The sequence below is a fragment of the Anas platyrhynchos genome, chromosome 4 (genome assembly GCF_047663525.1).
Source record: "Anas platyrhynchos isolate ZD024472 breed Pekin duck chromosome 4, IASCAAS_PekinDuck_T2T, whole genome shotgun sequence".
Lineage (NCBI taxonomy): Eukaryota > Metazoa > Chordata > Aves > Anseriformes > Anatidae > Anas > Anas platyrhynchos.
The window spans coordinates 20,836,341-20,860,867 of record NC_092590.1 but is presented as its reverse complement, the minus strand read 5'-3'; the positions used below and the strand labels follow the sequence as shown (position 1 = coordinate 20,860,867).

The following is a 24,527-nucleotide window of genomic DNA, read 5'->3' as shown; positions in this document are numbered from 1 at the left end:
GAACATCTTGAAACGGTTATGAAACAGTCATCATTCCCACACCATAAAGGATTTGAGGACCAACAAGAAAATAAGCTCATCACAAATGTAGTGGTTGTTATCCACACTTTTACATTAGGTCATATTACAAAAATAACAAGTAACCTATTAGACCCAACATCACAGAAAGTTCTAAAATTGCATTTAGAAACCTAATTAAAAATGACTAAAATTACATTACAGAAATAATATACCAAAATGTGAATTTAGAAACCATTATACACTCCTTACAGAGAGGTTAAAGTTCAAAATTTATGCCTAAGGGATTAGGTTGTAGGTAAAAACAGAATTTTGCACTTGGTTGAAAATGTTAACACCTGTTATATGAAGAAAACAATACAACTGTTATTGATCATACTCTAATTTAATTTTTTTCTGCTACTTTACAATTGCTACAGTGTACTGTATTACACTGAACCTGAAGAGGGCAGTAAGGCCTATACATTCACCTAAAGGACAAAGTTCTATGTGTGATTTACAAGCTTGTTCCCTAGGAAAATTTTCTGCAAGTAATTTCCTGCCCTCTAGCTTCTTGTAATTTAATATGTTAGCTACAGGTTTAAATTATCAAAAGCAACTTTGAAGCAGAATATAGTGTTGTTCAGTGTAACTTCACTAATTCTTTATTTGAAAATTTAAACTATCATATGCTGCAACTCTTTCCAACACTCATTGTCAACACTTGGTATTTTAAATGTTTTAAAACAGCTGATGGACCTTTAACTAAACTGCCCAAGTTAGAGAGACAAACTCTTTTTCCTGAAAAAAAAACAGATGTAATTAATATCCTTGTTAAAACTCCTAATGCTAATCAATCAGTTGAATGATACAGAAAAAAAATACAGTATGCAGTGGATTGTTCATCTCCAATCTGATTTGTTTGACTGCTTCAGGATTTCTCTAACTTATGTTTAAATATATAAACATTTGGTTTGCAACATATTGATGCTTCAGATCACAAAGTAAGTAACAGTAAGTAGTGAAGTCAATTAAGGTAATTACAAAAATTAAAATCCTTACCCTAAACCCTCGATTAAGTCTATCTTTCATAATGCCGATAAATTCTTTGTAACTCAATTGGTCATCTCTGTCGACATCAAAAATCTTGAACACTGTGTTCACCAAATGTGGTGAAAGCTTCACACCTGTGGCTACATACACAGCACGCTTGAATTCATCTACATAAAGAAAATAGCAGAAGAAAAATAAACACAGAAATTTAAACTTGAGAAACTTGGGATTAGGAAAATCAAGTAAACTTTTAAAATAAGCTTTCACACTTAAGCACTCAAGAATAATAAAACATGAAAAGTAGAACTTAATTTCACAGGTCTAAAATAGGTAGTTCTCAAATGGTAATAATACATACGATATCCTTTATTTTGCATGAAATACAACAGCCCACATGTAGTATACTATATGTAGCAAAATCAGAAAAATTTATTGTAATTCACCTTACATTACATTTATACTGGTGATATCTACTTAATTTACAAAAACAGAACTTGGAATATCGAGCACAGAGAAAACCATATATTCCTTTCGTAAGGCCACATAAGGTAGGACTACACTGGTGCTAACGTGTTAGACACACTGAGATGCTACTTGGAGTGAGCACACAAGTTTGACATCTTCATGATTGTTCATCTTGCACTCACCAAGCATCTCAACTGTCGTGTTAAGCATTTCACCTGGTATGTGCTCTTTCAGTGCCCACTTACTGATTTGTTCAAAAATATGTCTAATTCCTCTTTGAACCTCCTGATACTGTTTCCTTCTATGAACTTCACAGCCCTGAGTTCACAGACCCACTGTGTAAATAAATGCTTTTGTTTGCTTTAGGCTGATCTCTTACTAGTGTCATCAAGTGCCTCTTAACTCTTGTATTGCAGGATTTGGTGATAAACTCTTCTGCGTTCTGCATATCTACCACTCACATGATTTTGTAAAGCTTTATCATATCTTTTATGATAATTGAGACTTCCCCTTTCAAAGCTAGATTTCTAGCCTTTTTAGCATTTTACCTTAGATGCTAAAACTAAAAACTAGGACTCACAGAACAATTTCCTCTCTCTTTTTGTCAACAGTTCAGTATCTTTGTCAACAAATGTAATAATTATCTGACTTTATAATAATACTTACCCTGACCTATGGAACGACTTGCAAAATTATACATTTGCATTGCAATTGTAAAGTCCTCTAGATTGTTCAAGAACTGGAAAAATGATCTAAACTCATCAAATGTGATACCCTAATGAATAAAAGAATATGTGTATTAGTACCATTAGAATTATCAGTAATGGTGACAAGTGAATAAACAAACCTTGCCATTACATATGTCTACTTCATTTAATAGTAGATACTACATTCATCAAAATAAACAAAAGTTTCCACTGAAGATAGTGAAGTAAAGAATTGTAGCCACCTGAAGAATGTAAGATGTTTTTCCTATTTGCCACTGCAATGGACAGTACTTCACACTCAAAATACAGTTAAAAATGCTGTTCCACAACTTAAGGCACTCTTAAAAATTCCAGGAGGATTTTTATGATATGGCAGCAGATACTGAGAATAAAAGTTCAGGTTTGCATAAATATCAGAATATGTCTACTACTCAAAATCTGCAAACTACTATTAATTTTATGTGTGTGTGCAAAAATACACTGAATTCATAGTCACGTTAAGATCTAATGTAAGCTCTATACTTTAAGTTGAGGGTTTTACATATCCAGATTTAGCCATGTAAATCTCTTCAGTTGATACTCTATGTTTTACATTACAGGGCTTGTTCAACTTAAATAGAAACAAACAAACAAACAAACCCACAAACAACCTTTTAAATTTTGATCAGAATTCAAATTTCTTCTGTGAAGGTGCTAAGTTGTTAAAAGAACATTTTTTTTTCTTTTCTTGTGGTATTCTACTTCCCTCTACACATGCAAAGTGCTGATAATTTACCTCTAAATCATATGTGAAAGAAATCTTAAACAGACACTTTGAATTGAGCCAGGATTGAATTAATGCCTGCCTCTCATTTGCTAGAATAGGAATACCTTTCTATGTAAAATAAATTAAAAAGTTCAGTTTCCTTTGGGCAGATTATATTTTAATACAGCAAATAAAACTGTTATATTAGTGCACAAATTCTGTTAAAATTCATAGACTTTCCTTGGAAACTGATATTTGTAGTAGTTTCAGTTAAACAAAAAAACATCTGGGAACCATGAAAAAAGAGCTTCACACAATTTTTGTTGCACTGTCTTGGCTTTATATATTAAAAGCTATGCAGACCTTTTACAGAGGACTTAGAACTGAACTCCTCAACAGCTAGACTGGCAACTCAGGAAGGGTCAGTGAATAGAAACTCTGATCCCACCCATACTGCTTCCTCTTACACCTAATCTGGTACAACAGAGACAGCCCTGCCTTCCCTTTCCATTCCACAGCCATCAAAAAGAACCACACACCCATCAGTAATTATATATGTGACCCATTATTAAAACTATAATACAGCTAGATTTGAATCCAATGAAAAAAAGAAGTCAGAAAAAAGCGTTTTTTAAAATCTCATTGCTAGAAAATTGTTTTCTCAAATCTTATGTTTTTTGTTGCTTAAGGTGAACTTGAATGTAATATAAAGCTTCAAAAATATCGTTAACTAAATCACATAATGAACACAAATAATTTGATGTTATTTACTCTTCTACTTTGTATTGAAGAAGAAATCTGAAAAATGGAAGATGCACAGATTATTATCAGAATAAATTCCTGGTGCAGATGAGATCTGAGACAGAATCTTAAAACTTCAGTCCAGCAACGGTATGTTTTCACCTTGATGACACTGGGATTTGGTGCTGTGGCCCACTGCTATCCTAGCTAAACAGTTACCTTTTCTTCAGGAATCCTACAGCGCATGTTTTCCAGGTAACTTGATGTATTTTCCACATTTGTATATCTCAAAAGAATATGGGCAAAGTCTTCCTCACTGATGGTGTTCATCCCATTAGAATAGGAAAGGAATTCTATCTCTAGAACTTCAGTTTGTAGGTTGTCCATAAATCTGAAGCATAAATATGAAGCAATATTTATTGCTATAGCACATGGCTTTTTATTATAGAATTATAGCATATCCTGAATTGGAAGGGACCCGCACTGAGTCCAACTTCTGGCTCCACACAGGATCAGCCCCAAAATCAAACCATATCTGTTTTATTTTGTTAATTGCTTTATTTTGCTCTTCGTATGTGTAGTGCTGAGGAAAAATAACATTTGTATCCCATATACATTATATACATAAATGGATAAATTATATGTATAGTAATGTAATAAACATTAATTATAACATATAAATATTTCTTTACAAACAATTCATAAAATAGAGACTCACCTATAAAAATCTTCAAAGTTCAGTTCAGCTTTTCCTTTCTTGCCAAAAAAGTGTACAAGCAGCGTCGTATCTGACAGTGAACTTGTAGTATCATCAGCACGCTTAAATATTAAAATAAAAAAAAATTAAATGCCATTATTGGATCAGTTACAGAATTATAATCTGGGAATGACTATCAGCACAATAGGCCTTTCTATCAAACAAGTTTGTATGTTTTACATTCACAGTATTAAAAGGATTTTAGTATTAAAATTAAAGTTAATTTAGTCACACAATTTTCATGCAGAAGAACTTTCGGCTGTTAATTGCATTTAGTAGAAAACACTCTGAACAACAATCTAATATAATGGTTGAATACAGTGAACAATCTAATCTAATATGATAAAGGTGGAAAAAAAGAATAAAAAACAGAAGCTCTTGAGAAAAAAATGATCTAGTCAGTTGAGGTAAATCGTAAGAATAACACCCTCTGCATACAATCTCCTCTACTTTCTACTAAGCAACTACAAAGATATTAAAAGTAGTTACATCATATAATCTTATTTTATGTTTCATAATTAATAAGTATGGAACCGTATTCCAGAAACAATCAATAAGGTGTACGTTATTTGATTCTGTGTTATAAGTAGCAGAAGACAACAGATCACATTTTCTTGTCAAAAGAGATTGAAAACAACAGAATTGTAAAAAACAACAACAACTACAAACAAAACAAAATTCCATGGAGGGATATTATTTTCATTTATTCTCTTAAGAATATTCATCATCTCCTGAGGATGTGGTCCCTGCAGAGACTTTTTCCTTAATAAATAACTATCAACTTCTAAGGCATGAGAAGAGTAGAAACAACTCATTTTGACCATTTGTTATAGGAAGACTTCTAAGTATGTGCAACATTTTTTTTTAACTATATAAATATTCATTACGCATAACTGTCAATGTATGTGCATTGAGTTTTACCTCTTTTACAAGGAGACTCTTCATATACTGAAGAGCTAGAAAAATGATTCACCAAAATAAGGGTCTTAAATAAGCCATAGTATTCCACCATGGAAATGTCCTTCAGTTCTTATGTACATCTGACTATATTTGAAATTCAAAAATATATGTAGCTTTCTTGTGCACCTGCCTAAGGAGAAACTTCTGTCCAAGCTCCCATTTTCTTACGAAGACAAGATCTTATTTAAAAGCAAACGGTGGGAGGCAGTAGTCTCTGCTAATAGCTTGCCTTGGACGGACAATCAGCAACACCATATTTTTATGAAAGTATGCCTACTGTCTCCACTCTTAGAGTACAAAATAGAATATACAGTACAGAAACCTAGCAAGTATTTAGAAGATGACTTATAATATTAGTAATTTGTCACCATGAGAGATTATAAACATATAGGATTTATTTTAAGTACAGAAATCTGGAAAGATCAGCTTATACAAACCTGCAAGCAGCACTCAGAATCCTTTAGGTGTGACTTTATTTCCTAACTGAAGAGATCATGTATTTATAATAATGGAGAAACTCTAAATGAGGAAACTATTCTATTCTATTCTAAACTCTAAATGAGGAAACTAATACTATTCATTAATAGTATTTATGAATCAACAACTAGGAAAAACATGATGCAGTAAAAACACAGAATCTTTCCTTTTAATATCCAAGAGCTAAAGAAGTAAGAGGGAAACATTTCTATACTTCAGTATAATCAGTGTAGGATTCTCAAGATTATATTTCATGTGCTCTAGCTTCCTCTTTATTCTCCTATTCTTCTCTAGGGAGAAATAAGATGATGTAGTGTATATATATATATATGAGAGAGGTATTTCATGCCCTTCAGTTAAATCAGTGAGCAAATTAATTCAGAAAAGTAATCACTATTTGTCTTTTAATATTGTTATCCTCCACTACAAGACACAATATACTGAAACACAGATACCCTGATTTCTTATGTCCTGTAAGCAATTAAATCCCCAAGTACATTCAAACAATTTCCCTCAAGTACACTGAAAAGATATCAAATGTTAAATTACAGCCTTTCATCTTGCAAAAAACTTCAAAACATTAGACTTAGGTTGCATTCACCCATACCTAAAGAACCATTTAAAAAATAAAATCTGTAAGTCTTTTCACAATTCCCATTTGGCTAGCCTCACCAAATGAACAAACAAAAAAAATCAATCCCTAAAAACCTCACCCCAGAAACTCAACCCCGTAGGCTTCTCCACAGAATTACAGGCAATGAAAAACTCCTTCTGCATTGATAGGACTATATAAGTTCTCTCTCTTAAGGGTAAAAACATAAGCTTTAGTCACTTAAAATTAACTTTAAAACAAACAATAAACTAATGTTCTATTTTACATCAGAGAAAATTAAATGAGCAAACCTATTTCATAGAATCATAGAATATCCTGAGTTGGAAGGGACCCTTAAGGATCATCAAGTCCAACTCTTGACACCGCACAGGTCTACCCAAAAGTTCCATATATAATAGATGAAACTTTTTTGATCCATCAGTACTACACTGAAAGATTACTATTACTATATTATTACTATGAATTATTACTATAAACATTGGTCTAAAACTCAGTTCTGTAACACTACATGAAGATTTTTGCAAAAGCAGATCAATTCAAGGTGTTAGAGGTACAAAGAAACTGTATTTGATACCTGGGAAATGCAGTTTCTACCTTAAGAGAATAATCAATGACCACGTTTTGTTCAGCCTGCAATAATGAAAACTGAGGGCTATGACTGTTTTTATAGACACAAACATGAGTAAAAGAATAACAAAACGTGAAAAAGCCCTCCTAAAATTAAAGGGCAACAGACTAAAGGAACTATGAGTAAATTTAGCTTGGAAATTGGAAGGAGTCCATCCACCTCCTCAGGTTATAGAATAGCTTCTGAAGAGGAACAGCATGGACAAAATACCAATTACTTTTAATATGGAGCATACATTGTTTATGAAGCAAAGAAAAAGACTATTTTACTCAGTAGGTCTGTTTTAGTTCTCTGTTCTTTCTCATTATGATCCTGCTTATGAAGCATAACACAAGAGAATCAGCAAGGCGTTACCACAACTAATGCTACAAATCCTAGAAAAGCAATCAATTTCTCTATATGGGGCACAGGAAAGCCTAAAAAATCTAGTTTCTAGCCTAAAAAATCTAAAAAATCTAGACCCTCTTAAGCAATCAGTACAAATGTCTTATTCAAGTATTTGAAAGTAGATCATGAAGTAAGAATCTTACTAGAATATAAAGAACTAAGGAAATTTGACAGCTCAGGGATATTGCTAGTCCTCCATAATGATTTTGTAATATTCAGTAAGATTGACAAGTGTTTTCGTTACCTTAAAATATTGCTTTTCCGATCCAACAACTGTGTGATACTGTTTTTGTGAAGATAAGCTTCAATAACATGCATAAAAAGTACAATAAGGACCTAGAGATTAAATCCTTAAGGGGCTTAACTCTCATTTAAATTGTCACATCACTGGACCAAATCTAAATGACAAAGGTTTCCTGAACTTTCTCTAACTGTGAAATAGTGTCACTGTTAATGTTAGAAAATGCTTCCTACAGTAAGTACTGAAGAGGACTTGATTTTCCAACTCTTTCAAAAAGTAACTTTGCTTTTACTTGGAAATGAAAACTTTGAGTTGTTGCACTGCATAGAATCAAATCCATTTCATCTGAGAACATTCAGATTTAAAGAAAGTAAAAGAAGGAAAAGGAACAAAATGCATGAAATAAGAGAACAATCAGAACAGAAATAGATAAAATAACGATGTGTTTATGGACCAGAGACAGAGGTTGTCTTATACCTCCGCAAGGTCTGAAAAGAGTGCTTGACTTGTGCTACGTCTCAAAGTATCCCAGTAGCTTCTGGGGACAAGGTCCTCTCCTTCTGTTTTAAGAACCTGCAGAAGTTTCAAGAAGCACAGTAAAACAACATGTTACAGACATTAAAATCTTTCCTAATTGATCCTCAGAAACAAGGCTTGATTCTTTTGCTTCTACACAGTGAAATCTCTACCCAGTTATATGACACTTTGTAAAACCAATACTGGTCCGTTATGGCTATTTGATTTTTACTTAAAATGTGGCTGTGCTGAAAGTATCACCAGACTCCACCTACCCAAAGTATGCAAGCTAGGGAAAGCAGAGTGATTTTTTTTTTCTAAAAGTACATGTGAAAACGGCCATCTAAACTTTGTATTTTGCTGTAGGTTTTTCCTCACAATTTTGTTTTGCCAAATATATTAATTTTCCATCTAACAATAAGAAATTTATTTCCTTACTGATCCAAATATAAAAGGCACCATTCAAATTGTTATATTAATTTCATCCAATCACCAGGAGGACATTCTTGTAGCAATAAGGAAAAGTAAAAATCAAGCCTAGCAAACCTAACTTTAACCGACATACATATCAGGAAAACACTAGGCAAATGTGAAGAACAAACTTACCTTATATAAATGAAAAACAGGGTGTTTAATTTCTCCAAGGAAAATATGCTTCCCTTTTTGCTCTGAAATGATCTGCATTATTTTTGGTTGCCTGAAAAATCCTCCCTTTTTATAAGCATTCCTTTATCTTGCAATTAGTCTTGAAAGATCTATGTAACACTGCTTTTTTTTTTTTTTTTTCCTCCCCCAAAGAATCTAGGGGACATGATCTTGGAGACAGCAGAAGGCTAATCTGAATTTGGTTAGGGTTATTGTAACTACATGAATTTACCTCTTTTCTCCAATTAATCTTCAGTAGGTCTCCCATTTTCAGGACTCCCTACTCTAATGTCCATATGGGCATGCAAGTCAAAAACACAGAATGAATTTAATCTTCTAAATAAGATTTTTTTTCTTTGTATCAGCACATGTTGTTCTATATGTATTAGACAATTTACTGATCAGAATGCTGTGCAATGTGTAACACACCATTACCACAAAGAATACGGTTTGTAGTAATAGTTGACTTTCAACAAGTTGAAGGGTTACTGTGTCTATGTATTTCACATTATGCCAAAAACGGAAATACTAATATACAAAACTCTTTATATAGCTGAAATATAGTATGATATCCAACCTTTCCTTTTCCATTTTCCTTTAATGTTCGTCAGTACGTAACAGGTCTTTAATACACTTGTAATATTTCCACCAGTGATACCATTACATGAGTGAAGGTATTATCTAAGAGCTCTTACCAATGCAGTGGGGCTCAGTGCACATGGGACTATCATATATTAATTTGCCTCAGCTGTATTTCACATATATAAATAAATGAATCTGTCTATGATTTCTGTAATTTACATTTTTTACGAATAATGCTCTTAATACTACCAAAGCAATATTTCAACACTAAGTCAACATGTAATGTTATAAAAATAGAACCAATAAAAATACATTAAGATATTTCATATATGGCATTGGCTGCAGAGCATTGCAAAATACTTGCTGGAAGGTACTAAATAATCTAAAATACTTTAACTTGTCTAATGTTTCTAGAACTTCTATTATGTACTTTCTCCTCTATCCAATTCAATTCAGCTCCTTCTGTGAATTGTCACCAAAGAAATGCGACAAGTTACTAGGAATTATAGCCTTATTTAATATATACTACACTTCTATTTCCTTTTTGAAAAAATATGGTTTTATCTTTCTCTTATGGTAGAGTAACAGTCCATATGCTGTTCATATCCACATTATTCTCATACATTCTCAGAACTCCTAAATTGCTAAATTTAAAGAAATTGTTTTACTTCAGCATGTACAGGATTAGGTCCTTATGATGCCATAGAGTTAGAGTTTCCCTCTAATACTTCATAGAATATCCTGAGTTGGAAGGGACCCTTAAGGATCATCAAGTCCAACTCTTGACACCGCACAGGTCTACCCAAGTTCAGACCATGTGACTAAGTGCACAGTCCAATCTCTTCTTAAATTCAGTCAGGCTCGGTGCAGTGACCACTTCCCTGGGGAGCCTGTTCCAGTGTGCAACCACTCTCTCTGTGAAGAACCCCTTCCTGATGTCCAGCCTAAACTTCCCCTGCCTCAGCTTAACTCCGTTCCCGCGGGTCCTGTCGCTGGTGTTAATGGAGAAAAGGTCTCCTGCTTCTCGACACCCCCTTACGAGGAAGTTGTAGACTGCAATGAGGTCTCCCCTCAGCCTCCTCTTCTCCAGGCTGAACAGGCCCAGTGCCCTCAGCCGTTCCTCGTACGTCTTCCCCTCCAGGCCTTTCACCATCTTCGTAGCCCTCCTCTGGACACTCTCCAACAGTTTCATGTCCTTTTTATACTGTGGTGCCCAGAACTGCACACAGTACTCGAGGTGAGGCCGCACCAGCGCAGAGTAGAGCGGGACAATCACCTCCCTCGACCTACTAGCGATGCCGTGCTTGATGCACCCCAGGACACGGTTGGCCCTCCTGGCTGCCAGGGCACACTGCCGGCTCATATTCAACTTGCTGTCTACCACGACCCCCAGATCCCTCTCTTCTAGGCTGCTCTCCAGCGTCTCATCGCCCAGTCTGTACGTGCAGCCAGGGTTTCCCCGTCCCAGGTGCAGGACCCGGCACTTACTTATATCCCTTTGATATTTACTAGGCCATGTGTTAGAACACCTCATTCTTTTATGCATACAATTCTGTAATATATCTATATTAAGTACTCACTGAATTTATTCTCTTACTTTAGCTAATGGAATTAGTACTTGAGGGCATGCAGATTTTATTTTCCTTACATGCATCTTATGACAATTATAACATTTCAGTTGACATTTGGCTAGTAAAAGCACTCATGCAATACATGCTGAGCTAGTCTTAACACACAATTGCAGTATGCACCAGATCATGACTTAAAATAATTAACCTACAGAAATGAAAATACAAAAATATTTAAACCACTTAAAGCTGCATGGCATGCACCTTATGGCTTATAGACCCTGACACTTCTCAAAAAAACACATCTGTTTTTAAGGATGAGGCGAAGAAAAGGGCCAAACACGATACTTTTGCACGATCTCAGACATTTTAGGGCTGTACTTCTCAAGTCTCAAGTATCTTCTACTCCCCAGGACATTAAGAGAAAAACTGAAAAGGCCACTACAATCCTGGTGAATACATTCAAAAAACCTGAACATTCTTTTTCTCTCTTGCCAGTTTCATCTCTTACTCTTCTAAAATGATCAAAAGTAAGTTTACAGTCACCTACATAATGAAGGTTTTTCTTTTTTCTGTAAGATCCTATTCTAGTTCATCACTAAAAGTTCTTGTTTATTCTGTATGTGAAGCACAAAGGCTCTTTTTTTTTTCCTCTTTTTTTTTTTTTTTGACAGCATAGTAGGGGGCAGATGACAAAGGTGAAGGTTTCATATAACTTTTGCTATTACATCACATTATACACAAGGAGGCAAGACAGACTCAGGCTTAATGTGCCTAGGTTAATTAACAAGATGGCTCTACAGTTTTTTAAGATCTATTTTGTCCTTCTAAAAAAATACTAATTCCTTCATTTTACATAAACAGTGAGAACAACTTTTCATTCTGGTAGTCTGGTCTGTTTCTGAATGCTTGCAATGAGCACATGCAACTTTTCATGGAAGTAAGCAACCATCACATTTTTACTGATTAGCAGAAGTAATTGACTTGATGAAAAATATAAATATAGAAAATATTCTTATCGCATATTATTTCACCTTGCTGGTGAAGACTGCATAAATTAAAAATATTTAGAGTACATACACTGTTAGTAGAGGTATGATATCCATAAAGTTGAAGACGCTGACATACAGCAAAAACGGGCCAAGCCAAGTATCACGTCAGAATGAAGACAAAAGAAGGAAAAAAAATAAAGACAACAGAATAGGTTAAGATTTATTTTATATAATATTAGATTTAGTTTTATTTTAAGGTGACAGTGAATAGAAAATGGTTTGCTTTATTTTCATTCATTAAATTTGCTTAAGAGAAGTACAAAGTTGAAGAGATTAATGTCAGGAGGAAAGTTCCATTTTGTAATTTTTTTTCAAAAACCTCTTCTTTTGGGTGCAAGTTTCCTTTTTCAGCATAAACAGTGCATGAGAGATTCAACAATCGACCTACAGTTTTCAAAACTAATAAGGACAGTTCTTCTCAGTGTGGGAAGAAAAGATCCCTTTATATGCTCAGATAAGGTTTAAAAAGTATTAATTCTTGGAATTCAGATTTTATACAGTTTCAGGGACAAAATCCTGAGATCCTGAATCAATGGTCTGAAAAGGATACTGGGTACCATGACAAGCTGCATAGATATTTCAAAATGTTTCTTATAATGAAGAATTATTTCCATAAATATGTGCAAATCACAAAAGAACACATTTATTCTGCCATGGGCTTGACAGACACTTGTACCTGATTTTTACTTGTCCACCAGTAAAATAATTCCTGGTAGTGCTGCCATCCTCCAGACAACCCACACTAGTCTATTTCTGACTTACCTTTCTCATGCATGTAATAAACACAAATTTGACATTAAATTAAGTATTTTATGTTCCACAAAAATCTGTTCATATAATATAAACAACTGAAGATGTTTTGCGCTGATCATAAGCAGTATTTAATAAGAAAATAATATAAAATCTGTTTGCTTATCAAATTTCATCAGTTATATTAAAACTGCTATATTAATAACAAGTATCAACATCAGTATGTCTACATTTAACATTTTTTGTAAGTTATAAGAGCAGGAGTATAGTTTGGTTTTGCTACTGAGATGCCTCACTTTTAAGTGACTGAACGGTACTGCCTCATTATTATTCAGTTTCCTTAAAGATTCCAAGTGGAATCAAAGCATGTAATACAATATTTAAATACTATTTTTTCTTTTATATAAACCACTTAAGTATTTTTTCCAATAACTGCAGTAACTGTTTTTCTTTCTATATACTTAAAATTATACGTAGTCTTTTAACGATAAAAAATTATTGTTTCAAAACAAATTGAAAGTCATTAGCGAACGCAATACACATACACACACGACTTTGTACAATTTTGAATTGCATTGAAGAAAATTAATGCTGGACTACCAGCTGCAACTATTCTGATTTTACTTACCAGCATTGCACGTTTTTCTTCATCTCCCTTTCTTTCTCTCTTCTCATTTTTTTTCCTGAAAATCTCTTGTAGCTACAAAACAAATCATTTTGTTCTTATTTTGCTTTTGTGTCATTTCACATGCATAACAGTACGTTATAACAATAACTGTGAGTAACACTGCATGCACTATTAAAACATAGTTCTTCAGTTCCAATTATGTTTTTTGTTTATATTTGTTCTTCAGTAAAATATCAATGTTCCAATGATGTTTTTTTGTTTATATTCATGCCTTCACGAACCTTCTGTCACCTTAAGCATAACACAGAAAGGAAGAAGTTATTTATTTGTTTTCCCACAAAATAAAGCTAATAACTCTGGGAGCACAATACTCAGAACATCCTATTTAGCTTTATGTTTTAGTCAGCCTAGGTCTGTACTGTCTTACAAGTGGGAGTTTCCAGTCTTTTCCAACTCCTCTAAGCACATCCTTTGTTGTCAGGTACTATTTAATACAGTTGTATAGCTACGCAGTCAGCTGGATCAATCTTTTTTCATGTTAGGTAGCTAGATCAGTTCTTATTCCTGCTGGCACAAGCATGGGGTGGAAACACCTGGTGGGGGCGAAACATTCCCTTTAAGCAGCAACAAACTACTACTCAAGAGTAATTTATCAAGTACCTTTGTTTTTTCAAGTATGTTCAAAGAATACTTTTGACTTTTGTAAAACACCTCCTTCCCAAATTTCTTTATGTTAAGAGCTTTAGACATGACTTCTGAGACAACTTCAAACACAGCATTTAAAACATACAGAGATTCTTACACATTTATTTTTAGAAATCGCAATGTCTTCATGTTATGAAATGGTCTGCAATTCTCTTTGCAAGTATCAATATACTTTAAATAATTTTATTATTGCAATACTTACAATATTCTCAAATAATTAGAAAAAGAAAAATGACATTATTTTTCACAGCAGACAGAGCAGTATTATGATGCTATTGTGATGCCATCTACCAGTGAACTTCAGCTTTTCAAAAATCAATCTGAAAATATCATACTGCCCCTTGTAGCATGTGTTAACTCAAACTGGGCCAAAAAAAAAAAATAAACAACACACACTGTAGCTGACAAATTTGTCCTATCCAGTATATGGTATTTTTAGAACCAAACGTCATGGTATACAAACAGTGGTTCCAAAGACTGGATTTTACCTACCAGAAGTCTGGTAAAAACACGATACTGATAATGTGTGTGTGACATAGTTTGCAAGAAAATTTTCCAAATTTAATCAGAATAACATATTTCAGAGAATAAAAGACAATGGGATCAGCAAACTCTGCTGCTGTGGTACGACAGCAATGAAAAAAATGAATGCAGTGTTAGAGAGCAAACAACCAATGCTTTTGTAAATAACATTTTATGAATTTCCAAAATTAACTACTGTCTTCTGGAACTGTCTATAGAGCAAATACAGACCGGAATATTGTGTGTCACTGTACCTACTTTTAAGTACAGGATTAATTTACAGATCTAGTTCTATCTTTTCAAATATATTTGTAAATTTACAGGCACAAACTACTGTAACCTATGCTGACAAGGAAAGAGTGATGAGAGGACATTTAGCTTGATGGCCTAGAGTATTAAACAGCTTGCAACCCAGAATTGTGGAAAGGAGAAAGGTAAATAAAGAAATAGAAGTAGAAAGAAAATATTTTGTGAAAACTGAAATGACAAGCCATCAAGTAGGAGAGAAGAGTGGCAGTAATTGAAAACACACACACACCTGTCCCCTCCTGCTCCCTCCCCCCCCCAAAAAAAAAAAAAATCTGGGGGAAAAAAGGTAGTGCATCTTTGGATGTATTTCCCCTTCCACTGAAGCAAAGAGGGTAGGATTCTGTTGCATTCACCATTAAAGCGCTTGCTAAACTTCTGGAAATGGATCTTTTGTTCAGAAAGAGTGCTATAGGATACCAGTGAGTAGAAAAGTGAATGTGAAAGGATCTGGGAGTACCTTCATAGCAACATTGTTTGGAACAGGATAATGAGATTGTTGAAAGGAGCAAAACCAAGATCTCCTGTAACAAGGGAATACAATCCTTCTGTTCTTTGACCTCACCCTTATGATATAACCAGAGGGAAAAGCACAAACACCTGATGAATTAGTTGACAAAACCACCAAAGCTGTTATCAGAAAAACTAAGTATTTTGCAACTCTTCACTACATGTACTCTTTTTCTTTGGGAATTGTAACACGTGATCCCTACACCATTCTCTAGAAAGAGGGTTTTCTGTAAATCTGAAAAGTATTAACTTTGCTTCCAATTAGCTCTCCATAATCAATGAAGAAGTATTTTGCAAATGTTGGATGTAGTTCAAATGTCTACGTTTACAGTTTTCTGCTTCCAACGACAGAGGAGATGATCCACACCCATGCAAAGTGAGTACGGATGTCAAATACATAGTCTGCAGCTGTGTCTATCAGAGAATAATTCTGGTATCACTGAATAAACTTTTACTCTCATATTTACTTTTATTTACACAGATACCATTTATCTACCTTCCTATCTACCTATATTTTAGTTTTTCTTACTTTAGATCTAACATTCTGATGTATGGGTTTTGATCTATTTTTTTTTTTCGAAGGGCCACTGACACTAATCCAGAAGACTTAGGGTCATCTATACAAATTTGTTCAATATGGTAGGTGGAGAACAGTGTATCTGATGTTTGAAAAGTCTCATTCCTTCTATCCACTAAGTCTGGTAACAGGAAAAGAGTAAAGAGGAATTTTTAATGGCTACCAGTAACCATGACAGAGAAGAAATAAAAAGTAAGTTGTGAAGAGGACTATAAAAGCACACTTAGAAAGAAAGATGTAATATCCATCCCTAAGTGTTGCACTTGTTTCCCTCCTTTATGTATGTATTCAATCCTATTTTTACCATAAGTTTCTGAAAGGCAATGCTTCCTGCTACAATTTTCTCTCCCATCCTAGCTCTTGTAATGCATGACCTTCTTTTATTATTTTAACAGTCTATTCCACTAGCTGGTCTGGAGAATCATGAAAGACAACCTTCCCGTCTCCCAGCATATTGCTTCAATGTTTGGAGTTTTTTTGTTTTTTTTTTTTCCTGGAAGAGATGACTATTGGAATCAGCAAATAGAAGGAAACGTACATTTAATATTATAATAGAAAAAATGTTTAGCATGTCAAAATATGCATGTGGCAGCAGCTTCCCAAACAAAAGAAACCTGTTCTGATGGAGCTAGGCCAACAGAAAACGTCCTCTTCATTTCTCACTCTGTGCATCACCTCCTTGAAAAAGGGAATTGAAGGAAGTGCAGTGTGTTGAGGACAGTTTCCTTCAAGTTTCAATTTTCTTTAGGTCAGCATAGGTTATTTGAATTGAGCCTTATAGCTTGAGTTGGAAATAATTCAGAAACAGAACATGGGAAGTATGCCTTTCCTTTTCATTGTGTTTTTAAATATATAATTCTACTGATCACTGACATAGCAATATTACTTCAACAGTCTAATTATAAAGATCCAGAATAGAAACTGGAAGCTTCAAAAACCATTATACACAACGTATACATGTACTGTAATAAAAAGCTACTATTTACATTACATTTACTGTTTACATTAAATAAGGCAAATAAACCACTCCAGTCAGTGGAGAATGCCTCACGTTCTCATGATCGCTGACATCATCTTAAGTCTCAATCTAGACAAAAAGCGAATTTCAAGATTACATAAAAACATTGAAAGATTGAAAATATACATACCACTAAGAATTCCTTTTTGTCCACCATCTCATTGCCATCAGTATCAAACATGTTGAAAGCAATTCTAAAACCCGCATGTGGCTCTGCCAAAAAATTACAACAATCATGTCTTCATTTGCTCAGAAAAAAAAACAAACACAAAATTCTAAGAAATTATTTGGTGTCTTTTATAAAAGCCATATCCTCAGCTAATCCTCAGCTAATTTGAATTAGCATATTTGTGAACATAGTAAATGCAAATCATAACATCAATATAATAGTATTGTCCATATTATGAAAACATAAGGTATGCTCACACGCTCACAAATGATTAAGGAAACATACAGTAGAAATAAATCACAAAATACTCAAGAAAAATGCATTTCAGTAGAGGTTGCTTCAGCGGTTAAAATAGTGTTAGTTCATAATTAGAGTCCATTTTATTTAATAAAATTGTAGAAAATAAGTTTATGAAAAAAGTATTCTCAAGACACTTTAAAAAGCTTTGCAAAAAAAAAAAAAAGTACAGGATGCAACTCCTGGTCAAAATGAATGACATATAGAAAGAGGAAAAGTTTTCTTGTTTACATGCTTACAGTCATTGAAATTTGAGATCAGGTTAGAATTTTACATCAGTTCAGAAACATGTTGAGTTTGAAGGCAACTGTAAGTGAAGTCTTTGGGCAACATTATGGTGATAATTCACTGCCTTGCAATATGAGTTATGGCCAGAGGTTAGTCCAGATAAAGAGATGATGGAAGGATATCCACTGATGCAGCATTTAAGGATAGTACAGGTTTGGGGTGAAGTTCCCACTCTGTCTGTTTCACAGGAAGTATCCAAATAATATCTGAATAAAAATCTAATGAATCCAATAGAAATGCTTTAATTGTATACAAAGGAAAGACAAAACACTTTGATCCTTCCCAAAAAGCAGCTCTTAAAATAGCAGTTGGCATCAGGCTTAGTTTACTCGAGCTCTAAGTTCTTCTACTTTGTTTTCACAGGTGGTAGAAGAATAAGTATTCGATTTTGTTAGTGTTTTCTTATATAAATAAACATTTGCTTCAGTTTGACAGATTTTCTAAAATGAAACATGTTACTGATATCACTATCCCACTGATGTTATCTTTTATGCACTAAGAAGGAAAACAAAACAGTAACAATGTACATAATAAATATTCTTCTCCCTATATTCAATGTCCTTTATGACCAGTGAATTCAATACATTCAGTAAATTCAACTAGAAATTGTATAGGAATTTCAAAGAACAAAGCAAATTTAAGATCTTTACTGGGTTTTAGCTGAAGTGCCTCAGCGTTTTCAACACCCAGTGAAAGATGTTTCTAGAGAATAAATCACTTAAAGCATAACACAAGATTCTGTAGGACAAGGCAGGTTCAAATGGATATAAAGATGCCTGATACATTTTTTGGGATATGCAGGAGAGGACAAAAAAATCCCAATATATAGCAATATATTTGAAACTTAAGAGTTTGTAAAGAAGGATTTTTTCTTCTCCCAAAATACTTACTTGTTAAAATACATAAGAGAAATAAATATTCTGTGTAAGATATCACACCTGAAAACAACAGAAAAAATGATGCCATATTAATTTTACTTTGGATCCAAATCTTAAACTCAAAAACATTAAATCTATGCATAAGGAGGAACATTTTCATACATATGCCTATTCATATTTGTTTGCATGTGACTGTGTTCAGGCTAGTCATTGATTCATTTGACTAAAATATGGATCTATGGTGTTTTTTGTTTTGTTTTTTGCTGTTGACTATTTTAGGAGATAGATAATGCAAATAAATAAATAAATAATGCAAATAAAATAAACAGTAGAGAATAGCTCATTAAACATAAGCTGGTTAGATTTTTAGAAGCTATTTAGCTCTCTGAAAATCTCACCAATAATACCTGACAACAGTCTTTAACAGCAGGAGAATGTTTACTCTGAGAACTTTAATAGCGCTTCCTCCTGATAGATAACGTTTGAAAATAGTTCTTGACTTTAATATATGCTAAGTGCATGCCACATGCTAATTGAAAACTTGGCCTTGTATTACTTAGAAAAGCACAGTTTGGGCTTTCAAATTGTCTTTATATGCACACTTTCATAATAATCATCTGAATTTTATATTAAAACTCTTATTAAATGAATGTGTAGCTTTTTGTTAAATATTTTTGAAGCCTATTAAGGGAACCTGTACTGTCATCTTCTACATTCAAAAGACCTGTAAGGAATACATTTCAAGCTTTCAATCTTTTGTCAGATGTCAAAAGGTAATCACAGCATGATATGGCATTACCTTTCCTCTTCAGAAATAAAGAAGGCAAAATTTAAGTTAGAGCTGAAGTCAATATCAAAATGGTATGTTTGATAAGCTGTACTTCCATTTCTCTATTTCTGGGGTAAAAAGATAACCTTACAGAATGCATACAGCGCAAATGAAGAAGATCATCCCTCAATGCACTAAGAACTGGCAACAGTAACCTGCAATTCTACCAAAAGCCTTTAGCTCTAGCCGTCTTCAAGGTTGAGCTACCAAAACTGGTTCCTGATTTCTAACCAATTGATTGTCTGTTTTATAAAACCCAAAATCTTAAGCCAGTCCACAATATTAGAATATTTCAAAAGCTTAACAAACAACAAAAATGTATTTAGATGCCTGATAGCAGAGATGTCTAACTGCTGTGATTTTCAAAAGTTACTGTCTGTCTCCTTTATTTCAGTCTAAGTGAAGTTCGTTAGCGCTTTTAAAAAAAAACAGTCACACCTTTGGACATTTAAATATCTTCTAAAGTCTAACTCAATTGAATATATGATGAACTATGTAAACGGTCATGTGATTTTTTTCGCCAAAACACCTATGTAATTCAAACTTAAACACTATATTATCCACACAGATTTCACAATTATTGAACAGATTTAACATCAGCACTTCCAGTGCTGCCAAACTAAGAAACTTCAGCATTTTTTATTAATACTTATAGCACAAAAAGTTCCATATTAGTTCTGTCCTGAAATAATATTCATGAAGACTGTCATTTTTCCAGCTTTGCAGTGAAGATTCCCTGCTTTTAAGAACAGCTGTAAAAATCAACTTAGATACTTCTTCAGCTGCATTCTCCAGTAACACAAAGATGTGAATCAACGTGTGGCTTGAATTTATACAGCATCTTGCAGAAATTCTTTTACAAATGCCTACTTGAGTCTGTTTGGACAAGCAGCTATCAAGAAATCAGATACCTCAAAGGTTCTCATTCAGTAATGTAAAACATTCTCTAATAGCCTGTCAATAAATGTAAAAAATGAATTTTTGTTTGTTTGATGACACCTTCTTTGTTGTAGAACGGAGGAAGGAAGTGCAATTGTCAAACAGTCCACCACAGGTATGAAGACAGCAATATAAAAGGCCTTGAAAGCATTCTCTCCTTTTGTTTGTGCTGGTATATCGTAGCTGTAGACAGATAGTTCTGGTTGATTGCTCTGAGCGTTATGGGAGAGAGGCTCTGTAATTTCAATTGAACTGAAAGAAAAGCTTATTCCAAGATCAGAAAGAAGAGGTGGAGGTCACTTGAGGGTAAAACACAAAAAACTAAGACCTGAAGATGGCTGGTGTAAATCTGTGTAGTTTAAATTAATCTATGGCAAAATATATTGACATAGGCCTTTGGTACTTGCTTCATACTAAAATGTGCATGTTTTAAAGAATATGAGTAAAATAATCTTGAAGTGTTCATATCATATAAATGAGAATGACTTGAATTCTATTCCCATTCCCATCATCTATTCTTATATTATCTATAAAATGGGATAGAAGAACTCACTTGTTTTGTAAAGTGTGCCGAAAAGCTATGTAAGTGCTAAAGTTTATTACCAATGTTACCAGTTTATTACACCAGTTTTGAATCCTCTTACTTCTATCAAATTCTGTAGAATTTCACTAACAGAAGACTGGAGTAAAATATTGTTGAATCAAGACTGTCTGTTTTGGAGACATCTTATTACAGACTTAGTAAGCAATATCTAGATACATTTTTTTTTTTAAACTGATAGTGTACTGATTTAACAGATTATGAAGGTGAATAGTCAGCTGTTCTGACTATATAACTGTCAGCCTAGAACAAGGAAATACAATGCAAAAATGTGCCAGTTTCTGCTTCTCCCTGGAGTACTGACTGCAGGTTCAGGGCAAAAAAATCTAAGTGCAGTTTACAATTCAAGATTCAAGAGATTCAAATCTCTAGAACACACTAGAGATTTAAGCTTGTGACACTCCTCTAAAAATAGTGGCTTACTTACTCGTTTAATAAATTTAAGCTGTAGTTAAATTAGACTCATCAAATAAGTGCACATATTTGTTTTGAGTTTTGTTGTTAGCATGATTATTTAAAGATCCAGGAAGTGTCTTTATTTTATAGCAATTGCTTGTGGCTGCTTTTTTTTAGAAATATTTTAAAGTTTCATCAGTCCTTTACTATTCTGAAAATAAGCAAAAGAATATGGGGGTTATTTACCATAAGTAGCTTTTGCATTTTGGTACATGAGTTAACAGTTTCTTTTTTTTTTTTTTTTCTCTTTTTTTTTCCCCCCCCCCCCCCAAGTGATACAGAATATTAAAGAGGAAAAAAAAAAGGTAGGGGGAGAGGGGGAGACCTGGACCATGGCGATTGCTTTACTAATAAAGTTCTAAAGGCTCAAAAATAGCTTGGTCGGCTCGTTTTAAAGGGGTAGACAGCATTTCTCAAACTCTTTCTGTTGTGAAGAAAACATTTATCCAATTATATCAGGGACCATCACTGTCTTCAGAGATGTCTTAAAGACATTTTGCATATTTTTTTTAGAACATTCCATATAAGTTCTATTGTCCAAACTGACAACAGTTCTCCAGATGATTGGAAGAAACTGAATGTGAAACAGTCAAACATCAGATTATATACTAAAATTACCAGTTAATATACTAAATATATATATTTATATATATATATATATATATATATATATATATATATATATATATATAAAAATATACTAAATTACCTTTACTTCACTTAAGAATATTAGCTGGAAGATGTCAGAATTAAAACACTGTAGAGACTAAAGGGAACTTCTATATTCTTTAAACTGTAGAAAGCAACAATTTTTATTTATTTTTTTTTAAACTTGATTACATTTTCTGAAAGATTTAAGTACAACATTACTTCAGTCACAATAAATTAATACATATGACTATTTGGTTCAGGAAAATGAATTCTTATCCCTTACCTTTCTCATTAAGATTACGGAAAAGTTTGGATGATCCTTTCCAAACTGGTGGTGTCTCCATAAGGATCTGATTCAATTCCTAAAAAATAAGATTTGAAAAATACTGAAGAATATAATTAGATATTTAAATGAAGATGTTCTCTGATTATGAGTAAATGCTAGGAAATCAACATAAAAGACAAGAAAGGAACTCCATGAAAATCTACCACTTACTTTAACTTCAGTTTATCACAATGACTTTGTAATTACTCAAACACATAAATTTTGAATACACGATTAATACAAGAATTGCTCATCCAAGAAAAAATCTGCATGAATACTAAGTGTTTGCAGAATTGGAGAGAGACATATAACATACATATTGTTGCTGAAATTACTCACTGTTGCACATGTTCACTGAAGTCAAAGATGAATCCCCCCTGGATTTCAGTGAGGTTTTGATACAAGCTCTAGGCAATTGTTCTTTTAAAATACTCAACCTAAACTAAAGCAAACTTCACCCATGAATACGAATGTACTTTATTCTCAATACACAGACACTGAAACAGCCTTCTTGCAGTTGTACAAATATAAAAAACTAAAATGTGAGAGGCACTTCAGCAAAAGCTAGAGTGGCATGAGTATTTCAGCAGCTGTTACACTTCAACACTAAAACTTAGATATGGGCTGAGGAAGGAACTGACAGAGGTTTGAGAAAGTCACTAAACCAAACGTAACAGGCACAGCTGCTCAAGTATGTTTGAGATTCTGGATTCAAACAGTCTGAAGTGACAAAAAAGAAGAAATTAAAATTTGTGCATTTTTTTTTATAAGGATGAAAAACCTTTCTTCTGCAACACCAAGTTTACATCATGAAAAAAGACAGTTGTAGCAAAAGGTATGGTTATAGGAATTATTCCAGTGTAGGAACTACTACCCACCTGCTTTGAAAGGGATCGCCACTTTTTAGCACCTGCAACAAAAGACAAAGTTATGAATATACCAAATTTAGTTATGTCAATATGGTGTCATTAAAATTATACTACATCCACAATCCCTATTTTCTAGCCAAACAAGAAATATTTTCCCTACTTTATTAATGAGATAAATAATAAATAATTGAGCTCAGCCTGGCTCAAAAAAAAATCTCTTTATCTTATTAATAGAAAAAAATAGTTTAATACATACTTAGACTCCTAACTTTCAAGAATCAACTCAGACTTACAATTTTCAATCAAACTCCACTTTAGCATCCTATCTCCTAAACACATCATTAAAGCTTTAAACTGGAAATAGTGAGCATTTGTGTAACAAATATGTTATTTGTGTTATTTGTGTTATTATTTGTGTTATCTTGTGGTATCAGTGAATAGTCTGAACCATTATTTAGCAGCGGTAGTATTACAATTCTGACCATAAAGGAAACCTAGATTCTGGCCCCTGCTTCACTTCACTAGCCATATATTTTAAAACAAATACATAGAAAAAAAAAGTCCTTGAAACAACATCAGAAGCTAGGACTCCTTACAGCCATTCCTAAGATCTTCTTCACTTAGGAAGAACTTCTTTACTGAAAGGCTTGATAGGCATTGGAATGGGCTGCCCAGGGAAGTGGTTGAGTCACCATCCCTGGAGGTCTTTAAAAGACGTTTAGATGTAGAGCTCAGTGATATGGTTTAGTGGAGGACTTGTTAGCGTTAGGTCAGAGGTTGGACCAGGTGATCTTGGAGGTCTCTTCCAACCTAGGTGATTCTGTGATCAGATTCATGCTCCCTTTTAGAGCCTCTGTTGAGCTAATTTTTTGTAAGTAATTTTAACAAAGCTGAAGAGTTCAGAACTGAAATTGCTCATTAAACCTGAAAACTCATAATGAGTAAGACCGAACAGATGCTTTCTTCCTGAAGCCTTAAAGTGAAAGAATCCAGAAGCGGATGATACTGGCATTTGACAACAGTTGTCTACAACCACCTAAGAATTCAGAACTTGATGTTCATCACCACCCTCTCA

General features: G+C 33.7%; 1 protein-coding gene across 8 annotated transcripts in view; it reads right to left on the bottom strand.

Moving 5' to 3' along the window:
• MICU3 (mitochondrial calcium uptake family member 3) overlaps nucleotides 1–24,527 on the bottom strand; it is a 48,617-nt gene that overhangs the window by 10,476 nt on the left and 13,614 nt on the right. For 2 of the 8 annotated variants that reach the window (XM_038178473.2, XM_038178475.2), the window contains exons 3-13: nucleotides 23,462–23,493; nucleotides 22,542–22,620; nucleotides 18,795–18,842; nucleotides 17,281–17,363; nucleotides 13,513–13,584; nucleotides 12,163–12,201; nucleotides 8,249–8,344; nucleotides 4,427–4,527; nucleotides 3,928–4,099; nucleotides 2,182–2,290; nucleotides 1,060–1,217 (exon numbers count right to left, since the gene is read on the bottom strand). In XM_038178473.2, coding sequence (XP_038034401.1) covers nucleotides 1,060–1,217; nucleotides 2,182–2,290; nucleotides 3,928–4,099; nucleotides 4,427–4,527; nucleotides 8,249–8,344; nucleotides 12,163–12,201; nucleotides 13,513–13,584; nucleotides 17,281–17,363; nucleotides 18,795–18,842; nucleotides 22,542–22,620; nucleotides 23,462–23,493 — 989 coding nt within the window. The remainder of the gene's footprint in view (nucleotides 1–1,059; nucleotides 1,218–2,181; nucleotides 2,291–3,927; nucleotides 4,100–4,426; nucleotides 4,528–8,248; nucleotides 8,345–12,162; nucleotides 12,202–13,512; nucleotides 13,585–17,280; nucleotides 17,364–18,794; nucleotides 18,843–22,541; nucleotides 22,621–23,461; nucleotides 23,494–24,527) is intronic. The other 6 variants (XM_038178476.2, XM_072037152.1, XM_038178474.2 and 3 more) reach the window with 3 other exon arrangements.